At 43.0% G+C, this 26,452-nt stretch overlaps 2 protein-coding genes across 5 annotated transcripts in view; one reads left to right on the plus strand and one right to left on the minus strand.

The window, feature by feature from the left end:
- GTF3A (general transcription factor IIIA) overlaps positions 1-9,877 on the plus strand; it is a 32,701-nt gene extending 22,824 nt beyond the window's left edge. The window contains exons 5-11 of the mRNA XM_054255055.2: positions 3,211-3,307; positions 3,877-3,965; positions 6,054-6,127; positions 7,405-7,485; positions 8,056-8,285; positions 9,324-9,383; positions 9,615-9,877. Of these exons, the coding sequence (XP_054111030.2) occupies positions 3,211-3,307; positions 3,877-3,965; positions 6,054-6,127; positions 7,405-7,485; positions 8,056-8,285; positions 9,324-9,383; positions 9,615-9,800 (817 nt within the window). The 3' untranslated portion in view covers positions 9,801-9,877. The remainder of the gene's footprint in view (positions 1-3,210; positions 3,308-3,876; positions 3,966-6,053; positions 6,128-7,404; positions 7,486-8,055; positions 8,286-9,323; positions 9,384-9,614) is intronic.
- On the minus strand, positions 9,825-24,761 carry MTIF3 (mitochondrial translational initiation factor 3). Of its 4 annotated transcripts, XM_035302413.3 has the most exons (6): positions 24,215-24,761; positions 23,963-24,113; positions 18,774-18,841; positions 14,101-14,561; positions 11,289-11,446; positions 9,825-10,080 (listed from the first exon to the last, which is right to left on the minus strand). In XM_035302413.3, exons 4-6 carry the CDS (start codon positions 14,558-14,560, stop codon positions 9,856-9,858), a joined length of 843 nt encoding a protein of 280 aa, XP_035158304.1. In that variant the 5' UTR covers position 14,561; positions 18,774-18,841; positions 23,963-24,113; positions 24,215-24,761; the 3' UTR covers positions 9,825-9,855. The 4 variants fall into 4 exon arrangements, with proteins under 4 accessions (XP_035158304.1, XP_035158305.1, XP_035158306.1 ...); XM_035302414.3 differs by lacking the exon at positions 23,963-24,113 and having other exon boundaries at positions 24,679-24,761; XM_035302415.3 differs by lacking the exon at positions 23,963-24,113 and having other exon boundaries at positions 24,215-24,264.
- Positions 24,762-26,452: the final 1,691 nt, after the last annotated feature.

Consider the following 26,452-nt stretch of genomic DNA (forward strand, 5'->3'; position numbering starts at 1 on the left):
CTGCCATACAAGTTTTCATTTTATTCTTCCGGAGGTGCTCATTTTTTTTCTGAAAGGGTAGAAATACTGCTTTCCTACCAGCTACTTATTTAAAGCAATGGATCTTAAATTTAGAGTGCATTAGGATCACTCAGAGAGCTTGTTAAAATGCAGACTGCTGGATCCACCCCAGAGTTTCTGATTCATTTAGTGTGGGGTACAACCCAACAGTCTGCATTTCGAGCACATTCCTAGGTGATTCTGCTGCTGCTGGTCTGGCTCCCACACTTTCAGAATCATGGAAATATTTAGTTTTCATTGAAAAAACAAAATAGCCATAGCAGATGTCCAGAGCTCTGTGCAGGATACCATGTCAGGAAATAGCTGTAGAGCTGTTTGTTTAGATGTTAGGCTTTAATATCATAATTTTGCTTATGAGACAATTCTTTAAGTGGTAAGGTTTTCTAATGACCTAAGTTTAGTTTTAGGAGGGCAGTGAATATGAAGTGTCTCATGTCTCACTAAAGTCCAGACAGTCTGAGGAAGGTGAATTATTGACAGGACAAACTTCACTGTCATTCTCCACATGGAGATCCATCTCCTCCGTGGCAGACAGACGGCCCAGGCCCCCCCCCCCCCCGCCAGCATGCCAGTCAGCAGGAATGGGCAAAGGACCATGGATGGCAGGTGTCTTTCTTTCAAACCCTGTTCAGACACACAGTGTGCTGTGAAAATCAATGACCTATGTAGTTCAACAAGACCATCAAAGAGGAAGCAAAGTCCTGCTAAGTAGAGCTGGGACTTAGTCTTTGACCTGGAAGCTTCACTTTGGGGAATTTACAGAACACTACGCTGGCATCACGCAGATGTGCAAGGTTAGGTGCAACGCTAAATAGTAGCAAAATGTTGGAGTCAACCAAATGCTCATGGGTGGGGACAGGTTAAAGTATATCAGCACAGTGGGATACCCTACAGCCAGGAAAATGAATGCCACTGCTCTCTGCAAAGCGGTGAGAAAATCACCAGGGCACTTTAATTGAAAATCCAAGGTGCAGAAGAGTCCTATGTATGCTACCTTTTGGTATGTAAAAAAGCTGGGGCAGGGAAGGGTAAGTAGTGGGTGTTGGGTGGGCAGGAAGAACTATGTATGTATTTGTTCCTGTTTGTAAAGAAGTCTTTAAAGTTACATAACAAAACTAAAAATGTCATCTGTCTTAGGGGGGTCCTGGCCAGGTAGGGGGCGGGGATGGAGGAACTACTGGACAGTGACGCTTCCAGCTTGCACTCTAGCCCAGACCCTGCCCCTCTTTAGCTGTTGACCCCCTTTTCACTGCTCGCCAGACAGTGCTACTTGGCTGTCTCTGTGTCTTCTTAAATTTCATGTGGTGGGCTGGGTGTGGTGGCTCATGCTTGTAATCCCAGCACTTGGAGAGGCTGAGGTGGGAGGAATACTTGAGGCCAGGAGTTCAGGCTGGGCAAGTTGGTAAGAACCATCTCTATTTAAAAAAAAAAAAAAAAAATTCCATGTGGCCCAAATTCCTCATAGTCAAACTGAGCTCACTTTTTCTCTTTGGTCTTCTCTCATGTTCTTGTCTGGAGAGGTGGCCTCACTGTGTCCAGTGACCCATAGCAAAGATAAGGCAGCTCCCTGAACTCTTCATTCTTTCTCCCATCCCTTGCACAGGTGGGTCGCCAGGTCCTGTAACTGACTCGTCAGATCCCTCACCTGCTTCAGCAGCCACCGTCTTATCTCGGTCCTTTCCTCCCGCTGGAATGACAGTCTGCAGGCCGGCCCTCTCCCCAGGTGTTCTCCCACATGCTTCCCTTAAAGCTCTGCGGTGCTTTCAAGCATGACCTACATATGAAGCCCAAGTTCCAAGTGTGTCCTACAGTGACCTATGTGATTTGGCCCTTTTCTGCTTATCTTGCCCCATTTGCTTGACTTGCAGACATGAAACTGTGGTCCAGCTGTGCTCACTAACCAGCCCCCTCTCCGAGTGTGCCAGGGTCTCTCTCGCCTCTTTGGTTCCTGTCAGGACCCTTCTGGCCTGTCCTCCTGCCCTATACTCAGTTGGGTTAGATGCCTGTGTCAGGTTCAGAGTGAAGAATGGCAGGAAACCCGGCACAAGAGACACTTAAACAAGATGGGCTTTTTGTTATGTGTGACTGAAATGCAGAAATACAGAAGCAGGGGCTCTGAGGCCCCTTCTGACTGGTCTCTGCCATCCTCATCTTGGGCTTCAACCTCACTGACTATGATGCCTGTTGGGGTCCAGCTGTTGCATAGCATGCCACTGGCAGGAAGGAGAAAAGGGCGTAAGAGGCATGCCCCCTTATTTAGAGACTTTGTGGGGGTTGAGCAGGATGGTCTGGACTTAGACATAAGCCACCCTAATTGCAGAGGAGGCCAGAGAGTGCTCTTTCTGTTGGCCACCTGCCCCGCTAACACTCAGCACTCTGTCCCTGCAGTTAGGGGGGTTTTTAGGGTCTCTGCCACAGCACCCCTCCCATGTGTGGGCCTCTGTGCTGTACCTCCCATGGTCACTGCTGGCTTGTTTGTCTCTGCTTGGCCCTAGGAATGGGACAGTGCTTGCCTCAAGGTTATCAGCGAGTGATGGCTAAGACTGAGGCTGGTAAAAGAAGTCTGGCTTCATCCCTCAGGCTGACCAAGGCTCATCCCAAGAGGCACAGATTTTCTTTTGAGAAACAAAAAAGGCTTCCCAAAGGATTTAGATCATTCAAAGCCACAATACCAAGATAAGGGAACCTAGCATGGCTTGCTGATAAGCCGGGGAGCATAATGGTTTTGGTTCTGCTCTAAGTATCTCTTTTACCTCTAATGATAAGCGAAGACAAGGTTTTCTTGAGGTCTTTCTAGAAATGCAGTTTATAATGACATCCCAAATAGCATTAAGGTGTTCGAAGCTGAGAATAATTTATCTTAAGCATGATTTAAGCCTGGTGTAGGCTTTTGGGCTTAGTGTGTCTCACCTTCCTTTCTTCCCAGTGTATAAAGGATGCCTGATGTAGTGTGTAATTTCAGAACCTGTATGAAAAAGCATCGTAGTCATCAGGTTGAGGGGTCTATGTGGAATTCGCTAAAGACTATTTTATAGTCTTTAATATTTAATATTCTTTGGAATAATTAGCTTTTATAAAGTAGGAGGATATATATGTCTTAAAACTTCTTTTCCCTTGGTTCGTTAATATTTTGCTTTATACAACTTACAGTTGTACAGCTAATGGCTGTGATCAAAAATTCAACACAAAATCAAACTTGAAGAAACATTTTGAACGCAAACATGAAAATCAACAGAAACAATATGTAGTAAGTATGATGATTTTATATGCTTAAATTTTTTGAGTATTTTTACACTTATTGCCTATGTTTCTGACATTTTCAGCCAGGTGTGATGGCTCAAGCCTATAATCCTCGCTACTTGGGAGGCTGAGGTGGGAGGATTGCTTGAGGCCAGCAATTCAAGACTGGCCTGGGAAACATAGTGAAAAACAAAACAAAACAAAAATTTTGGGGTAACAGAGAGAGACCCTGTCTCTGAAAAATAAAAGTGAAAACATTTTCATCAACTAAATTTTGTCTGTTAAATATCTGAATTTACTTAATGCCTTCATAGTGATAAAGGTTTTATTTTGGAAGCAAACATTGTACAAACTAAAGTATATTGGGAGACAATTCCAAGTGAAACAATTTTGCTTTTTCAAATGTCATATGACTCTTCAAACCTTAAGATAAAGCAGAATGTTATGGTAACAAAGTGGGTGAAAGTAGCAATTATATAATCTCCAAAATAATTTTATCTTTAGGATTTGGTAATGAACTATTGATTTTTTTTTTTTTTACTTTCCATAAAACTAACAAGCCTTTATAATTAACAGTGCCATTTTGAAGGTTGTAAGAAGACCTTTAAGAAACATCAGCAGCTGAAAATCCATCAGTGCCAGCATACCGGTGAACCTCTGTTCAAGTAGGTACTTCATGTGGCTAAAAATCCCTTTGATTCTAGGTGTGAATGAGATTGAAATGCAGGGGTGGTGTTGCATTGTTTCATGTTTGTTGGCCATTTGTATGTCTTTTGAGAAATGTCTGTTCATGTCCTTTGCTCGCTTTTTGATGGGATTTTTTTCTGAGTTCCCTGTAGATTCTGGATATACATTCTTTATTGGATGCGTAATGTGCAAATATTTTCTCCCACTCTGTGGGTTGTTTACTCTGCTGATTATTTCTTTTGCTGTGCAGAAGCTTTTTAGTTTAATTATGTCCTATTTATTTATTTCTGATTTTGCTGCATTTGCTTTCAGGGTCTTATAAGAATTCTTTGCCTAGGCTGATGTCCAGAGAGTTTTTGCAATGTTACCTCCTCGAATTTTTATGGTTTCAGGTCATAGACTTAATTTGAGTTGATTTTTGTATAAGGTGAGAGATAGGGATCCAGTCTCTCCAGCACCATTTATAGAATCGGGTGTCATTTCCCCAATTTATGTTTTTGTATGCTTTGTTGAAGATCAGTTGGCTGTAAGTATTTGGCTTTATTTCTGGGTTTTCTATTCTGTTCCATTGGTCTAAGTGGCTCTTTTTATACCAGTACTTCCCTGTTTTGGTAACTGTAGCCTTGTAGTATAATATGAAGTCTGGTCAAAGGAAGTCACTATATGAAAAAGACATGCACACACGTTTATAGCAGCACAGTTCACAATTGTGAAAATATGGAGCCAACCTAAGGGCCCATCGACCAATGAGTAGATAAAACATGGTGTATATATACACCATGGAACACCACATAGCCATAAAAGGGACTGAAATGATGTCTTTTGCAGCAGCTTGGATGGAGCTGGAGGGCATTAGTCTCAGTAAAGTAACTCAGGAATGAAAAACCAAATACCATAGTTTTCACTTAAAAGTGGGAGCTGAGCTATGAAGACAAAAAGACATACAGAGTGATTTAATGGGTAGGAAGGTGGGGGGGTGAGGGATGAAAGACTACATGTTGGGTACAGTGTATGTACGCTGCTTGCATGACGGGTGCACTAAAACCACAGCGCCACTATGGAATTCATCTATGTAATGAGAAAACATTTGTATCCCAAAAGCTATTGAAATTTTACCAACGGTGGACAATGTTCTGAAAGCTTCCTACTCAACATTTTTCTGTTAATATGTACTACGTATGCACATTTTTATATTGGGGGCATTCTAAAGGTTTACTTTGCTCTAAAAGAAATATTTAATGAGTTTCAAAATAACTTGAGAATTTTCTGGTTGTGGTTAAGCTTAAAAGGAAGGCTGAGAAATTACTTAACTACTCAAATAGAGCCTGTTCAACTATATGAAAGGTCATTATGGAGACACTCATTATGCTTTTCCTATAGAACAAAACAAGTAATTGTGTTTCTCTGCAGTTAGAGAGGGTTTTTTGAGGAACGTGAGGGTGGCCGGACAAGTCGGGTAGACCTGCAAAAGGGCCAGCGGCTCTCTGCATGGCTCTGGCCGTCCCACACCTTCCCTTGGCTTGTGCAGGCTGCCCTGCATCTTGGAGTTGCTGCAGTGACCCTGCCTGTCCTTGCTTGTGGTCTGCCCCATCTTTCTTTGCTGCTGATGGTTTTAGCACAGAGGGGGCAAGTGCTTTTTATTGCTCACCGGAGGCAGATGCATCTACTGCTGTGCTCTCTTGCGCACCCCCTATGCAGCATCATTAGGAAAGCTAGACACAAGTGATTCAGAATGGCTTAGGGGGGTTCCTAAGCCAAGTCAGAAAACCTCTTGAAGTATCTTTTTGTAGCCGTGAAAGCAGAGTATATTTTCAGAGGTTTAGAGGTGAAAACTGTTTAACTGGGTCAAAAACGGTAACGTGACTTTTCTCTCCAACAGTTTGTTTTGCCCTAAAGCTGGTCGAGTAACTTGAATCTCACCTGTGATTAGGTCTACATTTTAACACGGGTTTGGTTGTGGGAAGAGGCAAGACTTCGGTGGGAGAAACAGGACAAAGTACCATTGACCCTGAGTGGAGTTCTCTGTGAAAATAGATTGGCTAATACCTCATGTGTTGCCAATGCAGGTGCACCCAGGAAGGATGTGGGAAGCACTTTGCATCACCCAGCAAGCTGAAACGACATGCCAAGGCCCATGAGGGTGTGTACCGACAGCCTGGGTGTGCTCCTCTGAAGGGATGCCAAATCTGGGGTGCCTTTGAGTCTGTTCCATGATCACACCGACAAGATGGGAACTCTGTGGGCGGGGGACACCATCCTGCTTATTGGGGTCGTACACTCTTGTCCAAAGAGGCAGTGTCTATGTCTGTTCTTTCACTACGTGTCATTGCTGTTCTCAACAAGCACCGGGTTCTGCGTTACACTGACGAATGTGCCCCAGCCATGGCTTTGATGCTTCTGTCATTTTTAACCTCTTCCATTAGTATTTACTGCCTGTGCCATTCGTTTCCTTGTTGGCCATTCACAGGCTTGGATCATAGTGTGATGTTTTGAGAGCCATCAGATGTTACGTTTCTCAAAACAAGACTTGATTACATTAACTACTTGAGTCTATTATCTGCTCCCTAGAGGGATTTTTGCTAATCTGTATTTCAGTTTTCCATGTCCTAGAATTTATAATGTTTTAAAAAGAGGTTAGTAGTTAACAGTGAGAGGCAGCCTCATTGTTTTAGTTTCTGATTGGGTGAAACTCAGCCTTGCTGTTCTACACTTACTAATCCCATTGTAGTGCTTTGCACATATCCATTGTTGCTCAGGGTTTTCCTCTGGGTCCTTCCAGTTTTTCTTCTTCCTTGGCTGTACTCTGCTTTTTTTAAAAAAAACCTTTTTTGTTTTTTTTTTTTTGGTCAGGTTAAAATGTAATGTACCCTACTTTTTTGTGCAATATTACACTTACAAGATGGCAAAACTAGAGGAAGCCAGAGGTGGGCATGGTAACTACGGAGAGTTGGTGTTGGTGGTGTGCCATGGGCAAGGGACTGACAGCAGAGTGTTTGCTGAGGAAAACAGAAGCAAGGATAGGGCAGGCAAGGGAAGGGAAATGAAATGTGGAGACAGGAGGTTAGAGCAGCTGGGAGTCCATACACAGTCCACCCAGCTTCTTGAGAATGCTTAGAGAGGGAAAGGCATCGTTCCTGTGAAGTTTACCTATTCCGTGATCACACTGAGAAGATAGGAACTCTGTGAAGTTTGCTTCACGGGAAGGTAAAATCCTAAAGGGAAGCACCTTGCTGTGCAACTGTTTGGTTTTACTGTAACGTAAATCTTCTTTAGGTTTTATTTCTACCTCAAGAGGCAGAGTTCAATACTATTAGGAGGAGAATGGAAAATTATATAGGCACCTAAGTTTCCTTTCTAGTTATGGTCAGTGTTTACACTGAGTATTCATGATAAGCAGTGTACCGTTTTTTTTAATAGGCTATGTATGTCAAAAAGGATGTTGCTTTGTGGCAAAAACATGGACAGAACTTCTGAAACATGTGAGAGAAACCCATAAAGGTAAGGCAGGCATGAGTGGCAGGCACAGGGTAAATGTCTGTCCCCACAGAACTGATTTAATGCTTTTCAAGTGAAATGCTGTGCACTTTAAAGTAAAGGAGTTTCTCTGGTATTTTCTGAAGTGTTGGGTGTGACGTTATTGGAAAAGTGAGTAGAGCTGTGCCAGGTCTTTGAGCCGCCCCCACGATGCACAGTTAGCTTGCTGGAGGCAGGGCAGGTCTACAGTGAAGAATCTCGGGAGGCACTACTGTTCTGTGGGACAGCCTGGGGAACAGTACCCTGCATACTGGAGGACAAGGAAGGACACTCTGGTCTACTTCATTTTCCACCTGCTCGCAGTCACCTTGCTGAGACCCCTGCCTCTTCACAAGTGAACAGTGACTGTGTGAAATTTAAGAACTTCAGAGAATTGAGAAAATCTTTCTAGGTGATAAAAACTGGGGTAGTTTCCTTGGGAATTTCTGATTTGTATGTAGTGATCAGGTTTCAGGCACCGAATGTTACTTATTAATTTTTTCTAAATGGTAGCATCTGGGAAATTGGTGAAATTTCTCTTGTCTATTCCACCAGAGGAAATTCTATGTGAAATATGCCAGAAAACATTTAAACGCAAAGATTACCTTAAGCAACACATGAAAACTCATGCCCCCGAAAGGGATGTGTGCCGCTGTCCAAGAGAAGGCTGTGGAAGAACCTACACAACTGTGTTTAATCTCCAAAGCCATATCCTCTCCTTTCATGAGGAAAGGCGCCCTTTTGTGTGTGAACATGCTGGCTGTGGCAGAACATTTGCAATGAAAGTAAGCACTCACCTTCATACTTGCGGTTCTATATGCTTTCACAACACAGTTCCTGGGAGCCTCACATTCCAGCATGGGCTCTCTCTGGACACCTGCCACTCTTGCTTCCTCCAGGGTGGTTCTTAGGTTTGCAGAACAGCCAGGTTTGCCGAGGCCAGTGGCTCATACAGTGTGGCCCTGGACCAGGAGCGTCAGCTGGGCACTTGCTATAAGTGCACACTCACAGGGCCCTCTCGAGACCTGCTGAATCAGATGCTCTGGGGGTGGGGCCCAGGACTCTGTTTTTAACAAACCCTCTGGAGGGTTCTTACACCTTCTAAATGAGAATCAGTGGCCTTAGTATCATATGTTTATTATTAAGAGTGTGCCGATGTTTTGAGTGTCCTTTTGGACCACCATCACCTAGGGACTGAGAAGGAAAATGGGTTGCAGGGAGATGAGGGACCACAACATTGGGGATCTAGTCAGGTAAGAACCTGGCACTCAATGGAGGGGGCCTGTGCAGCTTTGCAGACTCTTGCAACTCTGGCTGGTTCTCACAGGTTCTTAGCGTGCATTTTCATAATGACTGCAGAGGGAAATGAGGCTTGCTCAGTACAAGTCCAAACCACTAGAAAACAGCTGGCAACTGCTGGTGGCTGGCATTACCATCAAAGCCACGTTGCCTGGAGCTCCTGCTGGTGTTTATGAACATTATTTAGACAGATTCAGTTAAAAGAAGCTCCTTCAGCTTGAAAGAGTTAACAGCTTTTTCCCCATTTATAAAAGAACTAAAAACTACTGGTGATTGGGACTGTGCAAATTCCTAACCTCGATTCTTGGAAAAGGTAATGATTTAAGTCCAAAATCTGAGGAAGAAGTTTTTCCTTAGCTCTGTTGGGGGGAGTTAGGTAGAGGTCAAATGCCTCAACATCACAGAACAGAAAGGTTGATTTAAATCACTAATGGGGTCTTCATATTAGTATTTCCTATTTTTAAGACATCAACATTTGATGTTTTAGAACATTGTTGTAAAAATGTAACTTTCTTTCATTGTAGCAAAGTCTCACTAGGCATGCGGTTGTCCATGATCCTGACAAGAAGAAAATGAACCTCAAAGTAAGTTGAAACTATAGACAAGCTTCGTTTTCTAACGGGAATTGTTTAAAGCCAGATGGAGTCTGTCTGGACCTCTTTTCAGCCGCTTTACTGTGTGAGTCTGCACTCCTGTTGAAGACTTCACTTCCTCATAAAGGAATGCTGTGTACTATACCTGCTGGTGCATGTAACTGGTGTAAAATTAGATAACTGATTTTGAATTCTAATTGGCTGTCTTCCTTATTCCCAAAGGTAAAAAAAGCTCGTGAAAAACGGAGTTTGGCCTCTCGTCTCAGTGGATATATCCCTCCCAAAAGGAAACAAGAGCAAGGCTTATCTTTGTGTCAAAACGGAGAGTCACCCAACTGTGTGGAAGAAAATGTGCTCTCAACAGTTGCAGTACTAACCCTCAGTGAAGAACCGCACTGCGCTGTTTAAAGGACTGTAGACCAGTGAGCTTAGTTACTTTCTCTCAGAAGCATATTTTTCTTTATTAAAATTGCTGATGCAGAGTATTTGATTCCTTATCATTTCCGTGCTCTTTGTTCAAAGTGTCTCTTTCCTGGAGCTCTTGAGTTTCTTTATATGCCTTCTCTTCCTTTTCGCTCAAAGGACGGAGAACACACATTAAGGCTTTTCCTCCATGAACAGCTTGTGGCCTAGATGAGAATGTGGCTATTCCAGGCATAGTCTGGAGTATTTGATGAAAAATATCCTCCTAAAAAAGGAAAACAGCCAAAGATTAATTTAAAATCTGAGGCTTTAGTGCTTTCCAGTGTGAACTGCTCGAACATTCACAAAAGCCAGCCTCCCTGAACTGCTGCTGTCAGTCAAGTGATTAGCTAATCAGAGAAGTTGACAGTAACACCATGTAACTGCAGTGACATGCTGAATGATTCCTAATTTTAAATCTCTACTTTGTCATGGCACTAACAGACTATGTTTGGCCCAAACTACCCTCTCCCCCAGATAGGCAGAAAGCACTGGATTTGGGCATTGACAAAATACCTCCTCATCCCCAAGGTGTCAGCCAAGCAGTTCCCAGCACTCTACTGCCCCTAACAGAGAGTCTCTCTCAGTGACTGAAACAAATGGATACCTGGACTCCAGAAATTCTGAACCAGCTGGGCTGGGACCTGTGCTTAAGTGACTCTACTGTGGTGCTGGATTACTAAGGATATCCTTAGTTGGGTGAAAAGGTTATCTAACTTAAAAAAAAAAGCAAAATAGGTATTCCATAAACTTCTGGGATTAGAAACTACACACTTTCTACAAGAACAGTCTATGTAATTAATGCCCCTCCTAAGTTTAAGAGGAAACAAAAGATCAACCTATAAAGTTTCTTTCTTTTTTTTTTTTTCCTGAGACAGTCTGGCTCTGTCACCCAGGCTGGAGTGCAGTGGTATGATCTCGGCTCACTGCAGCCTCTGCCTCCTGCATTCAGGCAATTCTCCTGCCTCAGTCTCCCAAGTAGCTGGGATTACAGGCATGCACCACCACGCCCAGCTATTATTGTATTTTTAATAGAAACGGGGTTTTACCATGTTGGCCAGACTGGTCTCCATCTCCTGATCTCATGATCCACCTGCCTCGGTCCCAAAGTGCTGGGATTACAGGTGTGCGGCACCACACCCAGCATATCAAATTTCTAATTTTCCTTTTTAAGGGTTAGATATTCTACAATTCATAAAACAACAGTATATTGCTTTTAAAGTATAAATAGAATGTTTTCATATGGCAAAATATGCTGTGATGGAAAACGTTACCTACACTATGCTTAATTTTGAAAAGCAAACTAGAAAGCTGTTAACATCACTGGAAGAATTACCAGTCACTTTGTCTTTAAATTTTCCACATTTTCTACAATTATATTTTTAGATCGGAAGAACAAAAGTGCAAGCAGTAGCTTGTACCTTCTTTACTTACCCCTTTATTTTCTGACTCGTCTACATTTTTCCCTTTTTTTATAGTAATCCGAACTTGGTGTTGCTTCTTAATCCACTGCTGAATGTGTTTAGTCTTTGTGTCCAAATCATTTTGTCCAATATTTGAAGAAAAAGTCAGTTCCTTTGTCAGGGTTGGTCCTGGTTTGAAACAGACAGGGTGCAAAGACTACTGACTAGTCCACTGTGACCCTGGAACTTCCCAACGTGCCCTTTAAAAATCCTAGGCTGCCTCCTGACAGACTTCTCGTCTGGCTTTTGGTTTCATAGACCAGTAAATGCCTTTGCAAATGGGGGAGAGAAACACAAAGGTACCAATTTTTACCTGCCATGGAAGGGTATTTAAAATCTGAAATGCTTCCATTTATTGTTAACCATCATTTGTTCAAAGAACACCAAAAGATGGTTGTGTAGAGGAGCAGGTTTGGCTCTATGGTACACTTAATATCCTTATCTTTCAGCCGTGGGTTGGCATCTGGGAGTGCTCTCCCCACTCCTTGCTACTAAGGAGTCAGCCAGGCTGTTGGACACGGAAGGGTCCCTACATCCTGTGTTCATGCCCTCTGTTTCCAGAAATCCTGCCTACCAGAAAATTAGAAGGAACGGGCTACTCAGTAAAGGTATTGGGACAATTGAGAAGTTTATAGATGACAAAAAGTTAGATCTCCCCAGATGTACTAATGGTCTACATTAGTAGGTGAAAAACACAACTTAAATAGAAGAAAAGACAGAATGGTTTGTTATCTGAGGATAGGGGAAGGAACTAACAAAAAAAAAAGGCAAAAAAACAGTTAAAATCTAACTGAGACAAGGTTTTTTGCATCATATACGACAGAGAACCCCATAAATGAGGAAGAAAAATAAACCAAGTAGAAAAAGGAGTCTAAGTAGGCAATTCACCGAAGAAAAAAAGATAGTGGAATACACATTAATTTCTCAAAATGACAAAAACTAGAGTCTGACAGTATGAGGAGGAGGTAGAGAAACTGCATACACTGCTGCTGGAGCAGTTTGATCCATCTAGGTTCACAGACCCTAAAGTATGCACCAGTGTTCATCATAAAGACTGGGGGCCAGGCACTTTGGGAGGCTGAGGCAGGCAGATTGTCTTGAGCAAGATAGCAAGGCCAGTCTCTACAAAACATAAAAGTCAGGCATGGTGGTGTGTATCTGTGGTCCCAGCTGCATGGGAGGCTTACTGGATCCCAGAAGATAGAGGCTGCAGTGAGCCAAGATCACACCACTGCACTCCAGCCTGGGCAACAAAACGAGACCATTCATTCATTCATTCATTCATTCATTCATTCATTCATTTTGAGACAGGGTCTCGCTCTCCCAGGCTAAAGTGCAGTGGCATGATCATAGTTCCTCATTGCAGCCTTGGCCTACCAGGCTCAAGTGATCCTCCCACCTCTGCCTCCCAAGTAGCTGGGACCACAGGTTTGCACCACCACACTTGGCTGATTTTTAAATTTTTTGTAGAGATGGGGATGGGGTTTTGCTATATTGCCCAGTCTGGTATTGAACTCCTGAGCTCAAGCCATCCACCTGCCTTGGCCTCCCAAAGTGCTGGGATTACAGGCATGAGACACCATGCCCAGTGACTTTTTTTTTAAGTGACATAGTTTGATGTCATTATCTTCCCTGGTCTCTTCTGAATATATACGTTTTTTTGTTTTCCAGTCAACATCCTTGTTAAATATGGTGTTACAAAACTGAGCCAGGTATAACGCACATAACGTGATTTTCTGAAGGCACACAACCTCATGCAGTGCTGGGAGCAGTCATCTGATGCCTGTCCCCGTGCGCCATCCACTGAACTTTCATAATGATCAGTACTTTTTAGGAACTATGAAAAACATCTTTGCTTAATATCCAATTCATGTCTTCTGTGGGGCTTAAATGACAAGTGCCTTGTGAAGTCACTGGTCGAATATATAAATGAGTGTTGCTACTGATATTGTAACAAAACGCTTTGGGATGGGAGATGTTCTGTGAATCGCTTTAGAGTTTAAAAGGCACTTCCAGGCTGGGCACAGTGGCTCATGCCTGTAATCCCAGCATTTTGGGAGGCCGAGGCAGGCAGATCACTTGAGGCCACGAGTTCGAGACCAGCCTGGCCAACAGGGTGAAACCCTGTCTCTATTAAAAATACAAAAATTAGCTGGGCGTGGTGGCGAGCCACTTGGGAGGCCGAGGCAGGAGAATCGCTTGAGCCTGAGAAGAGGAGGTTGCAGTGGGCCAACATCACACCACTGCACTCCAGCCTGGGCGACAGGCAGAGACTCCATCTCAAAAAAATAAAAAGATTCTTCCAGATGATTCACCAAACACCTCCACTTTAGAGCTGAAGAAGGGGAAGAAAAACGGAGAAAGGTTACATGAGTGGCCCAGCAGAAGGCAGAGGGCAGGGAACTTAAATGCTCCCCTCCTAATCTCATTCCATTTCACCCATCAGCTACTCTGCTTGCTGCGGCACTGGGAGAAGGCCACACACAGGACAGGGGAAAGAGTTATCTTCACGTTGGTGTGTTCTCCTGGTATCGTCTTCATTTTACATAGGTTTAAAGGGAAGAGACAATGGGGAGGGTATTATGGAAAAACAGGGAAAAAAGGGAAAAGGTGTAAGTGAAGAATAAAGGAGCAAACACAGAGACACTGGGAACGGTGGTGGAATCGTGAATTTTGCAGTTTCTCATTTCCCTGTTGTCACAGGCACTTTGACAAATGCTAGGATTTAAACCGCTGATTTGTAGCTCTTAAAGGATTCAGGGAGCCAACAGCAAAATACCTACCAGTTTTGGGGTTAGCCTTCCCCATGTCCCTCAGCCTCAGCCGTTCCTGGTGGATCTGCACTCCTGTCATGAGCTGGTACTCTGCAGGCTCTGCGCTGGCGTTCCTCTGAACCAGCCGCAGCTCTTGCTTCTCCATGAGTTTAATCACATCTGCTCGGTGCATGTTTCCCAGATCATTGCCCTTCTCATCAAATACGTGAATAATTCGCTGACTGATTTTTCTTCCAGTGTTACTAAAAGCTGTGCCATTCTTTTTTTTACTTTTTCCTTCATTCTGGGTGTCTTCAGTGGTACTAAAGGCTTTTGCATGAACTAGGAAGGAGAATCTTGGGGCAGAAGCAATAGGGGTCGACTGTGCTGGTGCTGTCTTCTGCACAATGTGTTTACCAAAACATCTAATGCAACTCTTTTCAGACTTTATGGCTTGTAGTGTTAACCTCTTTAGAGAAAGAGCAGCCATCCTAAGAAAGTAGTAAGAAGAGTTCATTAAAATTCAATCACTTATTCCCATGGTCTGACACTGTGGTACATGGCAGGGTGTGTGTGAGGCTGTGAAAACTGTAATTGCAAGTATGAGGGAAATGCTGTTCTCTGGACTTTCAGATCCACACACAAAAGTCTACACTGATAAAGTGGACTAGCAGGTGACTCTGGCCAGACTAACTCATGGTGGTACTGTCCCTGAGACAAGTGGCTATGAGAGTAAACCGGATTTACATAGCATTTTGGTTTCACTTTTTTTTTTTTTTTTTCTGTACACATCCTCTCGTTTGACTATTTAGTTGACCCCTGAACAACTTGGGGCTTAGGGAAACACATCCCCTGTGCAGTTGAAAATCTGTGTATAATTTCTGACTCCTCAAAAACTTACTAACAGCCTACTGTTGACTGAAAGCCTTACAAATAACATAAACGACTGATTGACACATATTTTGTATGCATTACATACTGTATTCTGATAATAGAGGAAGTTAGAGAAAAGAAAATGTCATTAAGAAAATCATAAAGAAGAGAAAATATATTACTATTAAGTGAAAGAGGATCACCATAAAGGTCTTCATCCTTACTGTCTTCACATCAAATAGGCTGAGGAAGAGGAGCAGTAGGAGGGGTTGGTCTTGTGCTCTCAGGGGTGGCACAGGTGGAGGAAAATTCACATGTACGTGGACCCCATGCAGTACAAACCGGTGTTGTTCTAGGGCCAACTGTAATTTCTCATGCATCTTGTAGTGCCAACTCCAAAAGCGAATATCATCTTAGGGGTTTATTTATGAGGATGCAGTATGTAAAATGCTTGGTGATTCATAAACACCAATTGATAAACTTTTAATATAATTAACTGTTAACACTTTATCAATACGTCTGATGGTATACAGCAGACAGGAACACATCATGGGAAAGAGACCTCTTTAGGAAGGAAGCCAGCCCACTGGAAGAATAACTGAGACTGTCAGAAAGCACTGTGACATAAATCAAAGTGCTGACCTCATAAACTATAAAAATCATTCTCAAGGCAAGGCAGGTATTACTACCAAACGTTAACAGAGGCATGTATGGTGACAGTGGTTTTACTTCATGGTTCTAAGATTGAATCTGAAGCACTTACAAATGCACATTGATGTTTGAACTGCATCTCTGTCCTTTTATTCATGCATTTGGTAAATCTCAGAAGTACAGGCTTAAAGAGTGCTGAGAGGATCCATTCATCTCATCTAGGGCATGCTGGGAATCATTAGAGAATCACCAACTCAGAGAGGTATGACTTCTCAAACATGAAATAGGAAAACAAGGTGTCTTCAGGGTGCTTCTCAGAGAATGGTCCCAGAAGCTCCTGGGGTGTTTAAAACTGGAAATTCTCTCTGGTCCCTCACTTTGATTCCACCGGGCTGTACAACCCACTGATCCCTCACCCCTCATGTTCAAGAGTGATATAAAAAAATACGGTAAATTAAATAGAAAGTGATGGACGTGCATATTCCCAACACCCTCCTTACCTAGCTGGGTAACACCCAGCACTCTAATTTATAGCTCTAGTGCCAGTCTCTTCTGAGTTCCACACCTGTAGGGTAAGCTGCCTACCCCACATCTCCACTTAGATATGTAACAGTCATTGAGAGTTAACATGTCCAAAGTTCAATGCTTCATTTTCCATGTGAAACTTGCTCCGCCCTCAGTTTTCCCTGTCTCATATAATGGCAAGACATTCTTCTGGTTGTTCAGGCCAAAAATACCAAAGTTATCCTTGACTCTTCATTTTCTCTCAGCAATCCATCTGCAAAACCTGCCATTCAACCAGTATAACCACTTCTCACCTTCTCCACTGCTATCATCCCATTCCCAAACCGCAGTGCACGCCACTCAACGGCATCACAGTAGACAGCTTCCTGACTGTTCCTCCTGCCCCTGCCCTCACGCCCTAGGGTTTATTACTGCTAGGGCACACAGAGAAATCCTTAAAAATGCCTAAGTCGGATCATGTTCCTCCTCTGCCCACAACCCCACAACCCTCCCCTGAGTCCTATCTCACTCCAAGGAAAAGCCAAGCCCTTGTAATGACCCACCATGCCCTCTGTGACTTGGCCTGTGCCAACTGTGCTTCCTCTGGCTCACTCTGTTCTGGCTTCTTTGGTGTTCCTTGTAAACACTGAACACACCCCTCTTCTGAGTCCTTGCACCCAGTTCTCTCTCACTGCAACACTCTTCCCTCAGACCGCCTTTGGTTCATTTACCTCTTCTCTGCTCAAATGCTACCTACTCAGCAAGCCCTTCCCTGACCCCTCTACAAAACAGCACACCCCAACCTCAAACCCATTACCTTGCCTGGCTCAGCATGTACTTGTCAAATGAATCCACAGGCCAAAGGAAACAGCCAAGGAGCTATGGCGGGGCTGCTGGCATTGAACCTCTATGTCTTTGGATGTGTCACGCCCCACCAATGCACACGAATGCCTACAAGCCACACCCCTCACATTTCTAGCTGGCATTTCAGATGCTCCCAGTGTTTGTGAGGATCTGTGGCCAGATGCTCCATCCACAATGTATGACATGCATTGATCTATGGTTACTAGTCGGTTGGTGGCTCCAGCTGTAGATGCTATAAAGGCTCTAAGGTGGGGCAAACTGCTTTTAAGTCACCGAGACACTGTTTAATAAAACGTCAGATCTTTTGTGAATGGTGGAAGCCTCCAAACCAAAAAAGAAGAAAAATCTGAAGAGATCAGAGAAGTTGTCTTTTTTTTCACTTATCATCAGAAAATTAGCAACAGTATCCCGTCCCAAATTTCATTAGGTATTCTGCTAGTGGACTGTAAGTTCCTGCTTACAAGCCTGCTCTATAAACTTTACTAAAGTCTAGAATCAATCGCTTCTTTCCAAAGTCTGTATTAGCAACAAGAATATAGAAGTTACCACATGTAAAATCATGTTACTAAATAGATATATATAAATTATTTAAATTTTCTTGATGTATACAGTAGACAAAACAGTTCACTGCAATTCAGCTTTAATACTAACTCAATTTTGGCTATCTTTTTCCCTTAGGAGTTATGAATAAAAGCTAAAGTGACTTGTTTAATAAATTATAACATATTAAAATAAAAATATTTCAAAATGTAGGATTTTTTCAAACAAGCAAACAAAATAACTACATATAGGAAAAGATGGGGAAAAAATTATAAAAATGCTGAAGTTGAAGGCAAAAGCAATTCTTTCCCCTATTTTTCCTAATTGCCAGTATTTCTCAATTTTTTTTTATAATGAGGAAGTATTATTTTTATACTTGAAAATACATTTTATTTATTTAAAAAATAAAGACTGTTTCAGAAAAATAATGTAGGTTTTTTTAAAAAGCTTTAAAAACACTTTCCAAGAAGGAAACAAAGGAAAAGGAAAGAGTAGAAAAACACTGGAACTATATAATTTTTAATGTCTTTTGCCATTATTCGAATTTAAGCTGAAATTTTTAAAAAGCTTCAAATGTTTTTGATGTATACAGCAGACAATGCAATTCACCGCAATTAAGCTTTAATAATAACTCAATACTGGCTTTAAATCAGCAAAACTGAAAATATGTTTCTTCAAGATAGGCCCTTATAGATAAAACTAGAATTACAAAATTAAAACAACCTGTAATATTACATTTAAATTGCAGCTATCAACATGAATTCATCATTTTAAAACTCTTTATTAGGAACCTTTCAACGTTGTACAGAAAGAATTGGATAATAAACAGCATTATGGTTTCATCTTTACCCCCCCAACTATCTCCCTCCCCAACATCCAGGAACTATTTCAAAGTCAGTCCTACTTTTTCCGTAAATAGTATGTATCTCTAAGAGGTACTCTTTAATATTTTTTATAATCACAATAATATTATCCCAATTAAAAACAGTTCCTTTATTTCGTCAACTATTCAGCTTTCAGATTTTCATGATGGTATTATGATTGTGTTTGTTTACATGTCATTTACCGTTTGGCAGCATGAAGAGACTCCCACTGGTCAATTCTGATGTAATTTAAACATTAAGGCATAATTAATGTCATTCATTGCAACACACTGAATATGCAAAAATCTATGAAAATGATAATTTGCCACAACTGCATGGGACTATTATCTTGATTCTTTACTTTGAAAATTGGTAATTAAGTTAAAAAAAACTGAGCATTTATCCTACCTTTTTAGGAAGAACTGTAATCATCCCTTGTTGATGAGGAAAAGCTCTTCTTTAGAGGAGAATGACAGCTAATAAACACAAAAGAAAAGTAAAATTAATTAGAAAATCATGTCACACACGATGTCTCACACCTGTAATCCCAGCACTTTGGGAAGCCAAGGTGAGAGGATCACTTAGGGCCAGGAGTTTGAGACCAGCCTGGGCCACACAGCAAGACCCAGTCTCTACAAAAAATAAATTAGCTGGGTGTGCTGACACGCAGCTGTACTCTCGGGTACTTGGGAGGCTGAGGAAGGAGGTTCACTTGAGCCCAGGAGGTTGAGGCTGCAGTGAGCTGTGATCGTACCACTGCACTCCAGTCTGGACAACAGAGCAAGACCCTGTTTTTGTTTTTTATTTTAAAGAAAGAAAATCACCATTTTTCCAACGTCAGTGAAACCACTGATTCAGGCAGGGATGGATGCAAGAGAGCTGATGCCAAAGGGTCACCCACAGATTACTTTCAGACCGAAACGGAAAAGCATACCTGCCGAAGAGACAGCTGTCTGTCATCCTAACCAAATATCAGATTTGGCATCTCCAACAGTGGGACAACCTGCCATCCTTGCCACATCTCTGGATAGGAAACCACCCAAAGGGCACAGCGCCTTCTATGAAGCAGCCTTGTCCAAAAGATATGACCTGAAACTGATGCAGGGTCAGAACCTGGCTTCCAGTTTCCAGGGGATACAAGGGCCAGACTCAGAGGAACAAAGTAGAAGACAGCACAAGGAAACAAGCTTGTTGAATCCAGATGGGACAAGACAACTGGTTAGTGTCTAAAAAAGCCAAAGCTATTGGGAATGAAAAGGGAAGGGGGAAACTATTCTTGAGTAAAAAAATCAATGAGACATAATTATGCTGAGAAGACACGGGAATGAGGGGAAAATCTGAATAGGGAATAGGTATTAGCTACTATTAGGGAAGTACTGTTAATTTTCCTTTTTTTTTTTTTGAGTCAGTGTCTCACTCTGTCACCCAGACTGGAGTGCAGTGGGGTGACCTTGGCTCACAGCAACCTCCACCCCCAGGCTCAAGTGATTCTCCTGCCTCAGCCCTCCAAGTAGCCGGGATTACAGGTGTGCACCACTACTGCCTGGCCTCAAACGATCCACCCTCCTCGGCCTCCCAAAGTGTTGTGGTTACAGGCATGAGCCACTGCGCCCAGCTTATTAATTTCCTTAGGTGTGAACATGAAATTCTTAAGAAACAAACACAGAAGTATTTAGGATAGTGTCATGACATCTGTCACTTACTTTGAAACCATTTAGCAGGAAATATAAACAATGCACTTATGGCAGCATTTGCTGAATCTAGGTTATAGTTATATGTGTGTTCAATACATTTTTAAAGAGCAAATTAATAGTCTAGAGGGAGGAAGGGTTCACTAGTAATGCCAATGTACCTATTATAGTCTACGTAAGTTCTAAATTTCACTGTAATTTAATACATTGGCATTCTGGCTTTGTATATAATTTTTTAAAAATTCTCTTTATCAGTTTCCAGCCTATATCTAAGTGACCCATAAATAAGGAACTTTACAAACTTTAAATTCTGATTTTTTTGGTGATGCATATTGCGTTTATTTCTTCATTTAGTTTTCCTCAAACTCAAGTCTTAAAAGTTTCATCATAAACGATGATGGGGAGGATGTGGGGGGGTGCTGGCTTTAAAAAAGTATACATTAGGTACAATGTACATGATTCGAGTGATGGCACACTGAAATCTCAGAATTCACCACTACAGATTTTGTCCATGTAATGAAAAACAATTTGTACCCCAAAAGCTACTGAAATAAAAAATTTTGAGCCTGTAATCCCAGCACTTTGGGAAGCCGAGGCGGGTGGATCACAAGGTCAAAAGATCGAGACCATCCTGGTCAACATGGTGAAACCCCGTCTCTACTAAAAATACAAAAAATTAGCTGGGCATGGTGGCGTGTGCCTGTAATCCCAGCTACTCAGGAGGCTGAGGCAGGAGAATTGCCTGAGCCCAGGAGGCGGAGGTTGAGGTGAGCCGAGATTGCGCCATTGCACTCCAGCCTGGGTAACAAGAGCGAAACTCCTCTGTCTCAAAAAAAAAAAATTTTTTTGAAAAATACAATGGTGATGGTTTCGGTTTGAGGAAGAACTTGTACAATTTTTTGCTAGTGAACGGTTGAAAGTTAACCTGTGTACGCTGGGACAGTGTTTCTCAGAAACGAGGGCCTATTGGCATCACCTGGAGATGCTTTTCAAAACACAGATGTTTTCTCTTCCTTATCCTGTTCAGAACCACTGGATTAGGACCAAAAAAAAAGATGAACTTTAAGAAAAAGAGTAAGAGCCGGGCACAGTGGCTCACGCCTGTAAGCCCAGCACTTTGGGAGGCTGAGGCGGGCAGATCACCTGATCTGAGGTTGGGAGTTTGAAACCAGCCTGACCAACATGAAGAAACCCCATCTCTACTAAAAATACAAAATTAGCTGGGCGTGGTGGTAAACACCTGTAATCCCAGCCACTTGGGAGGCTGAAACAGGAGAATCACTTGAACCCAGGAGGTGGAGGTTGCAGTGAGCCAAGATCGTGCCATTGTACTCCAGCCTGGGCCATAAGAGCAAAACTCCATCTCAAAAAAAAAAAAAAAAAAAGTAAAAAAATTGTAATATAAGTGGGGTCAAGGGTAGTCTGAGCTAGGATGTCTGAGATTGCCCTTAACCTTTCAAGGTTGAAGAAAAATAGAAAGCCATGTTCTCTGATAAAAGTCTTTGATGCCTGTGAGGTAAACAACACGAGGCTGAAAGGCCAGGAGACTAACTCAAAATAGAAACGCTTAGGTTCTTAGGACAATCCTGGTACATTTGCTGCACTCTCACTCCCAAACTATACTCTCCGAGACATCCACATTATTCTAAAAGCCAATTATCTTAACGTCAATTACTTAAAATACTTAACTTTATAGTATGAGATATCCATTTTTAATTCAGTGATTACTCAGACTTTATCTGAATTTCGACAAGTGCATATACCTTTGTAACCAAAACTTTTATTGACATGTAAAATATCACCATCATCCCATAAAGTCCGCTCTTGCCACTTCCAACTTGATCTCCATCCCCAGAAAGCAACTATTTTTCTGATTTTTCCCCATCATAGCCTGTCCTAAGACTTCATACAAATGGAATCAAACACTAGCTACTCTTTGTTATAAGGCATCTCAGCATAATGTTCCAAGATTCATCCACCTATGTATATTACTTTGTTCCTTTTTGTTTCTAAGAAGTGTCCTCCAAGTATATGAATATACTGCAGTTTTTAAATCCAGTTTTCTGTTAATGAACACGTAGGCTGTTCCCATTTTTTGGCTCTTATGAATAGCTGCTGTGAACATTCTTGTATCAAAAAAAAAAAGACAATGATTACTGCTCCAAAGGACAGCTGTCCCTGTATGATTCATCATTTTGCATTCTACCGGAAGTACTGATAAAGTATTTGCAAGGAAACTTCCTGGAACATGATTTAAATAAGTGGTTTAGCAAATACACTCATTAGAGGTGGGTGGGTCGGCAGTCTTGTCCTATAAGAAATTAAATCACTTGCATGCATTTGAAATCATGTGGACTGAAGAGACAAAAACCAACTTCTATTATTTGTTCACTCACTGCTTTTCTCATATAGCTGATATTCGCAAGCTTGTAACTGTTATCTGTTCTTTCCTGGGAGGTTGGATCAAAGTTGCATAGATTCCAGTGGATTAAATATTTGTGAAATTAATTTTGCCAATTCCTATGACCCTAAGAACTCTTTTATATATCCCAAAGGAGGCAAACTGTCCTGCTTGTCCCATTCTAGCCTGATCAGCAGTCTTAATTCCAGAGGACCTGTACTATCATTACTAGGACTTCATGCTGCCCTCCCTTGGCTCCGGTTTTGCTCTTCCATAGGGAGCACAAAGTACTCTCCATAATGAGGCTGCACTGTTTAATGCTAGAACTCCCATTTAGAACACTGGAAAAAGCTAACATATCTTTGGCCAACTATTTAACCATGTTTCTTTAGCTATTAAATTGAAATAATAACCATCTTGAATATGTTTTTAAAAAGCTTTTAAAACCAGATCTAAAGACTCAGTATTAAAAGTTGGACTTATGGCGGTGGCTCACACCTGTAATCCCAGCACTTTTGGGGGGTGCTGAGGAGGGCAGACCACTTGAGGTCAAGAGTTCAAGACCAGCCTGGCCAACATAGTGAAATCCTGTCTATACTAAAAATACAAAATAATTAGCCAGGTGTGGTGGAGCCAGCCTGTAATCCCAGGTACTTAGGAGGCTGAGGAAGGAGAATCACTTGAAGCCGGGAGACAGAGGTTGCAGTGAGCTGAGATCACACCACTACACTCCAGCCTAGGCAACAGGATGACACTCTCAAAAAAATAAATAAATAAACTGACTTATTCTATGGTAATCCTATGTTAGTCCTCTTCCAGAACTCCCTATCTTAGTGATGGGATCACTACCCATCCAGAACCTCCAGTCACCTCCAAGAAGACGCCTTTGACGCCTCCACTCTCCTTCACTTTCATAGTCAACACGACACCAAGCCTCGTCGACTTCATTTCCTAAACCCCATTCAAATCCTTCCAGTTCTCTCCACATGCACCGTCACGACCCTCAGTTTAAAACACCCACCACCTTGTTTGCATTCCTGCCAGTCTCCTAACTCGGCTTCAGCCCTGGCAACCAGTTCCCACTGCACTGCGATCACTACACCCAAAACCCTCCTCACCTTAAATAAAACAGCCCTCGAGATTAAAGATCTACACCTTCACCAGGCCAAAAGGCCCTTGCCACCTCCCCAGCTTCTCCTTTATGCCTAGGTCACACTGGCCACTAGGTTCTAGAAACACAGTAGTCTTGTCCTTGGTTTGGGAAACACCAGATGAATGCCTAGCGCATTCTTCTGATTACCTCCCAAATTAAACCAGGTCTCCCATCCCTCACCCAGTTTACTGAGCTTAACATCGAATGCTTCTATAGTCCAGTTTATCTTTCCTTTAAAACACTCATTACAATTATAGTTTTGTGACGATCTTAGTACTACTGCTCTCCATCACTAGACGGTAAACTCTACGAAGCAAGGAAGAAAATGGACTTATTCATTATTGTCTTGTACCTGGCACAATAACTAGTAGTCGATTTTCCAGATTCTTCCCTTCACCCTCCACTTTTCTTTGATTTAGGCCTTTCATAACATACTTGGAGCTGAGACTTCTCAGTAAGAGAACTTAGTTTACTTCGTCCAGAGTCTTAAGCCACAGAGCCTACTAAATGATAAGTGAGAAAAAAAAAATCCCAGTCACTTCGCGACCTTCCCCAGTAAGGTCTCCCGCAGCAGCAGGCAGAAAGAATGATGCGTTTGTCCAACCTTTCCTGCGCAGGCGCTCGCTACGCCCTAGCGGTGCCAGGAAATAAAGGGCAGGAGTGCTTCCGGGAGCAGCTGATCCAGTCGTGGGTAAAAGCGGCAGCCGCGCCCACAAGAAGACGACCAGCAGCGCGTCCGGGCCTGATGCGGGACGTGGGGACGTACTGCGTGCGTGCGTGCGTGCGAACGTCGGCCGGCAAGGTGAAATGGGAAGAGGAGAGTTTAGTAGGGCCGGCACCGACTCTAGGTCCAGCAACCTGGGAAATTGTGCAGCGGCTTCGCTGAAAATGGCTTTATAACCCGGCAGAACCCTTCGACTCCGCAGCAGGACCTACGGGGCCTCTCCGCCATTGGCAGCGGGACGGGGTGGCCCTGACCTTCCAGATGTCCTTACAGGCGCGCCCTGTAACACCACGTCTTCCCAATGCCGGTCCGCGCACCATTGTGCGCCTCACGTTTAGTATTACCTGTGCCGGGGCAAGTGATTGGTACACTCCGGTGGGAGCAAGTAAAGCGGCTCCTCCGCCGTACCCCGTCGCTCTCCGTAGTGGGCGGGGCTTCTTCCCGAGTCCTTTAAAGGAGAGGTGACGTGCGGAGTTTTTCCGCTGTTGGGATTCAAATCCGCCGACCGAAAATGCGAGGGGCGCGAGGGAGGTCCCTGACGGGAAATTGCTGCTCATCTGGCTCCCGCGGCTCCGCAGGTGCCGTGAAGGCCAGTGCCCAGTTTCTGCGGCAGTCGGAGCAGCCGTCCTCCAGTTACATTAACACCAATCTCGGTCTCCCACTGGGGCTTTATAAAGACCTTTCACAGACGTCTTTTTAATGTAACACTGAATAAAATGTTTTATAATCGTTTTTTATAGGGATCGTGAGTGAAAGGGCGCTGTCCCCGATTTGCAGGTGAGCCTTGGAATGCGAACGGCTCCCAGAGGCAAAACGAAGCGGGGGCCGGCGCGTTGGAGCCTCAGTGTTGTAGATAGGAGAGGTTCTAACGGGGCCCCAGCTGGCGAAGGGGAAAAGGGACCCAGACCCGTGGAGCGCGCTCGAAAGCCGGGTGCTGGGGGTGTGGGCCGTCTGTCCCCGCTCCTTTTCTGCTTCAGTAAGAAATTCCTCAAAGGCAGACTGCGAGTCCACAGGCGTGGCTTAGTGAAGCCACCTAATCTGGCTTCATACCAGGAATGTTGGATTCCTGGTAAGAAGAGAAACGAACATTGCCCACATTTATTATTGCTTTTACCTATGTGCCAAACGCTGTTCTAAGCATTGAACATATCTCAAGTTATTTAATCTTCAGGACAACTTTATGAGCCAATTACTATTATTATCCATTTTACAGATGAGGGAACTGAAAGAAATTTGCCCAAGATCACACAACTAGTAGCAGAATCAAAAAAAAAAAGACAACCCCAAACTCAATCAAACCTTAAATGTTCCTTACATTGCTAGACTGAAGTAGTGAGAGAAGCAGTAAAGTTAAAAGTACATGAAAACATTAAAGGGTATGAAATATGTACAAGTAATTGAAACATTTAATGCTCAAATACTTCAAGTTTGGTAAGGTAATCGCACAAATAATTTCACACCAAGTAATCCCTGGTAACAAGCTACCAGTCAGCCTCCATTTGCAGTCCCTCTTTGAAGGCCGCTGTGTCCAGAGCAGGTGGTTTAGGAAGCTTTCTAGACTTCCATTGTCAGATGTCTCCACACCTAGAAGATGGTGCTTTAGTCTGGGAGTTGAGACATGCAGAGATGGGATGGCTATTACAGACATGCCCGCAGATGGAGAGAAGCCTTTTTTTTTTTTTTTTAATCTTTTCCCTTGAACTATACTTTGACCTCTAGCTGAAATGAAGCTTGGCAGCTTTTTTTTTTTTTTTTTTGACAGAGTTTTGCTCTGCTCTGTCATCCGGGCTGGAGGGCAATGGTGTAATCTCGGCTCACTGCAACCTCCGCCTCCAGGGTTTAAGCGATTCTCCTGCCTCAGCCTCATGAGTAGCTGGGATTACGGGCGCATACCTGTGGGACCAGCTAATTTTTAAATTTTTCGTAGAGACAGGGTTTAACCATGTTGGCCAGGCTGATCTCAAACTCCCGACCTCAGGTGATCTACCCCACTCGGCCTCCCAAAGTGTTGGGATTATAGGTGTGAGCCACCACCGCCAGCCATTTGGCAGCTTTTAAAGAGTCATTGAAAGCCTTGAGCTCCACTTGGTGGGGGCAAACTTGAAAGATCCTTGAATA

This window comes from Callithrix jacchus, chromosome 5 (genome assembly GCF_049354715.1).
Source record: "Callithrix jacchus isolate 240 chromosome 5, calJac240_pri, whole genome shotgun sequence".
In the NCBI taxonomy this organism is placed as follows: Eukaryota; Metazoa; Chordata; class Mammalia; order Primates; family Cebidae; genus Callithrix; species Callithrix jacchus.

Bases quoted from the DNA above. Each gene is read 5' to 3' on its own strand.
- MTIF3 (XM_035302414.3), bottom strand. From the start codon at position 14,560: ATGGCTGCTCTTTCTCTAAAGAGGTTAACACTACAAGCCATAAAGTCT. The intron at 11,447-14,100 runs GTAGGTATTTTG...GTTTCAAACCAG, and splicing joins GAAGGCTAACCCCAAAACTG to GACCAACCCTGACAAAGGAA. The intron at 10,081-11,288 runs GTAAGTAAAGAA...TTCCTTTTTTAG, and splicing joins ACGAGTCAGAAAATAAAGGG to GAGGATATTTTTCATCAAAT.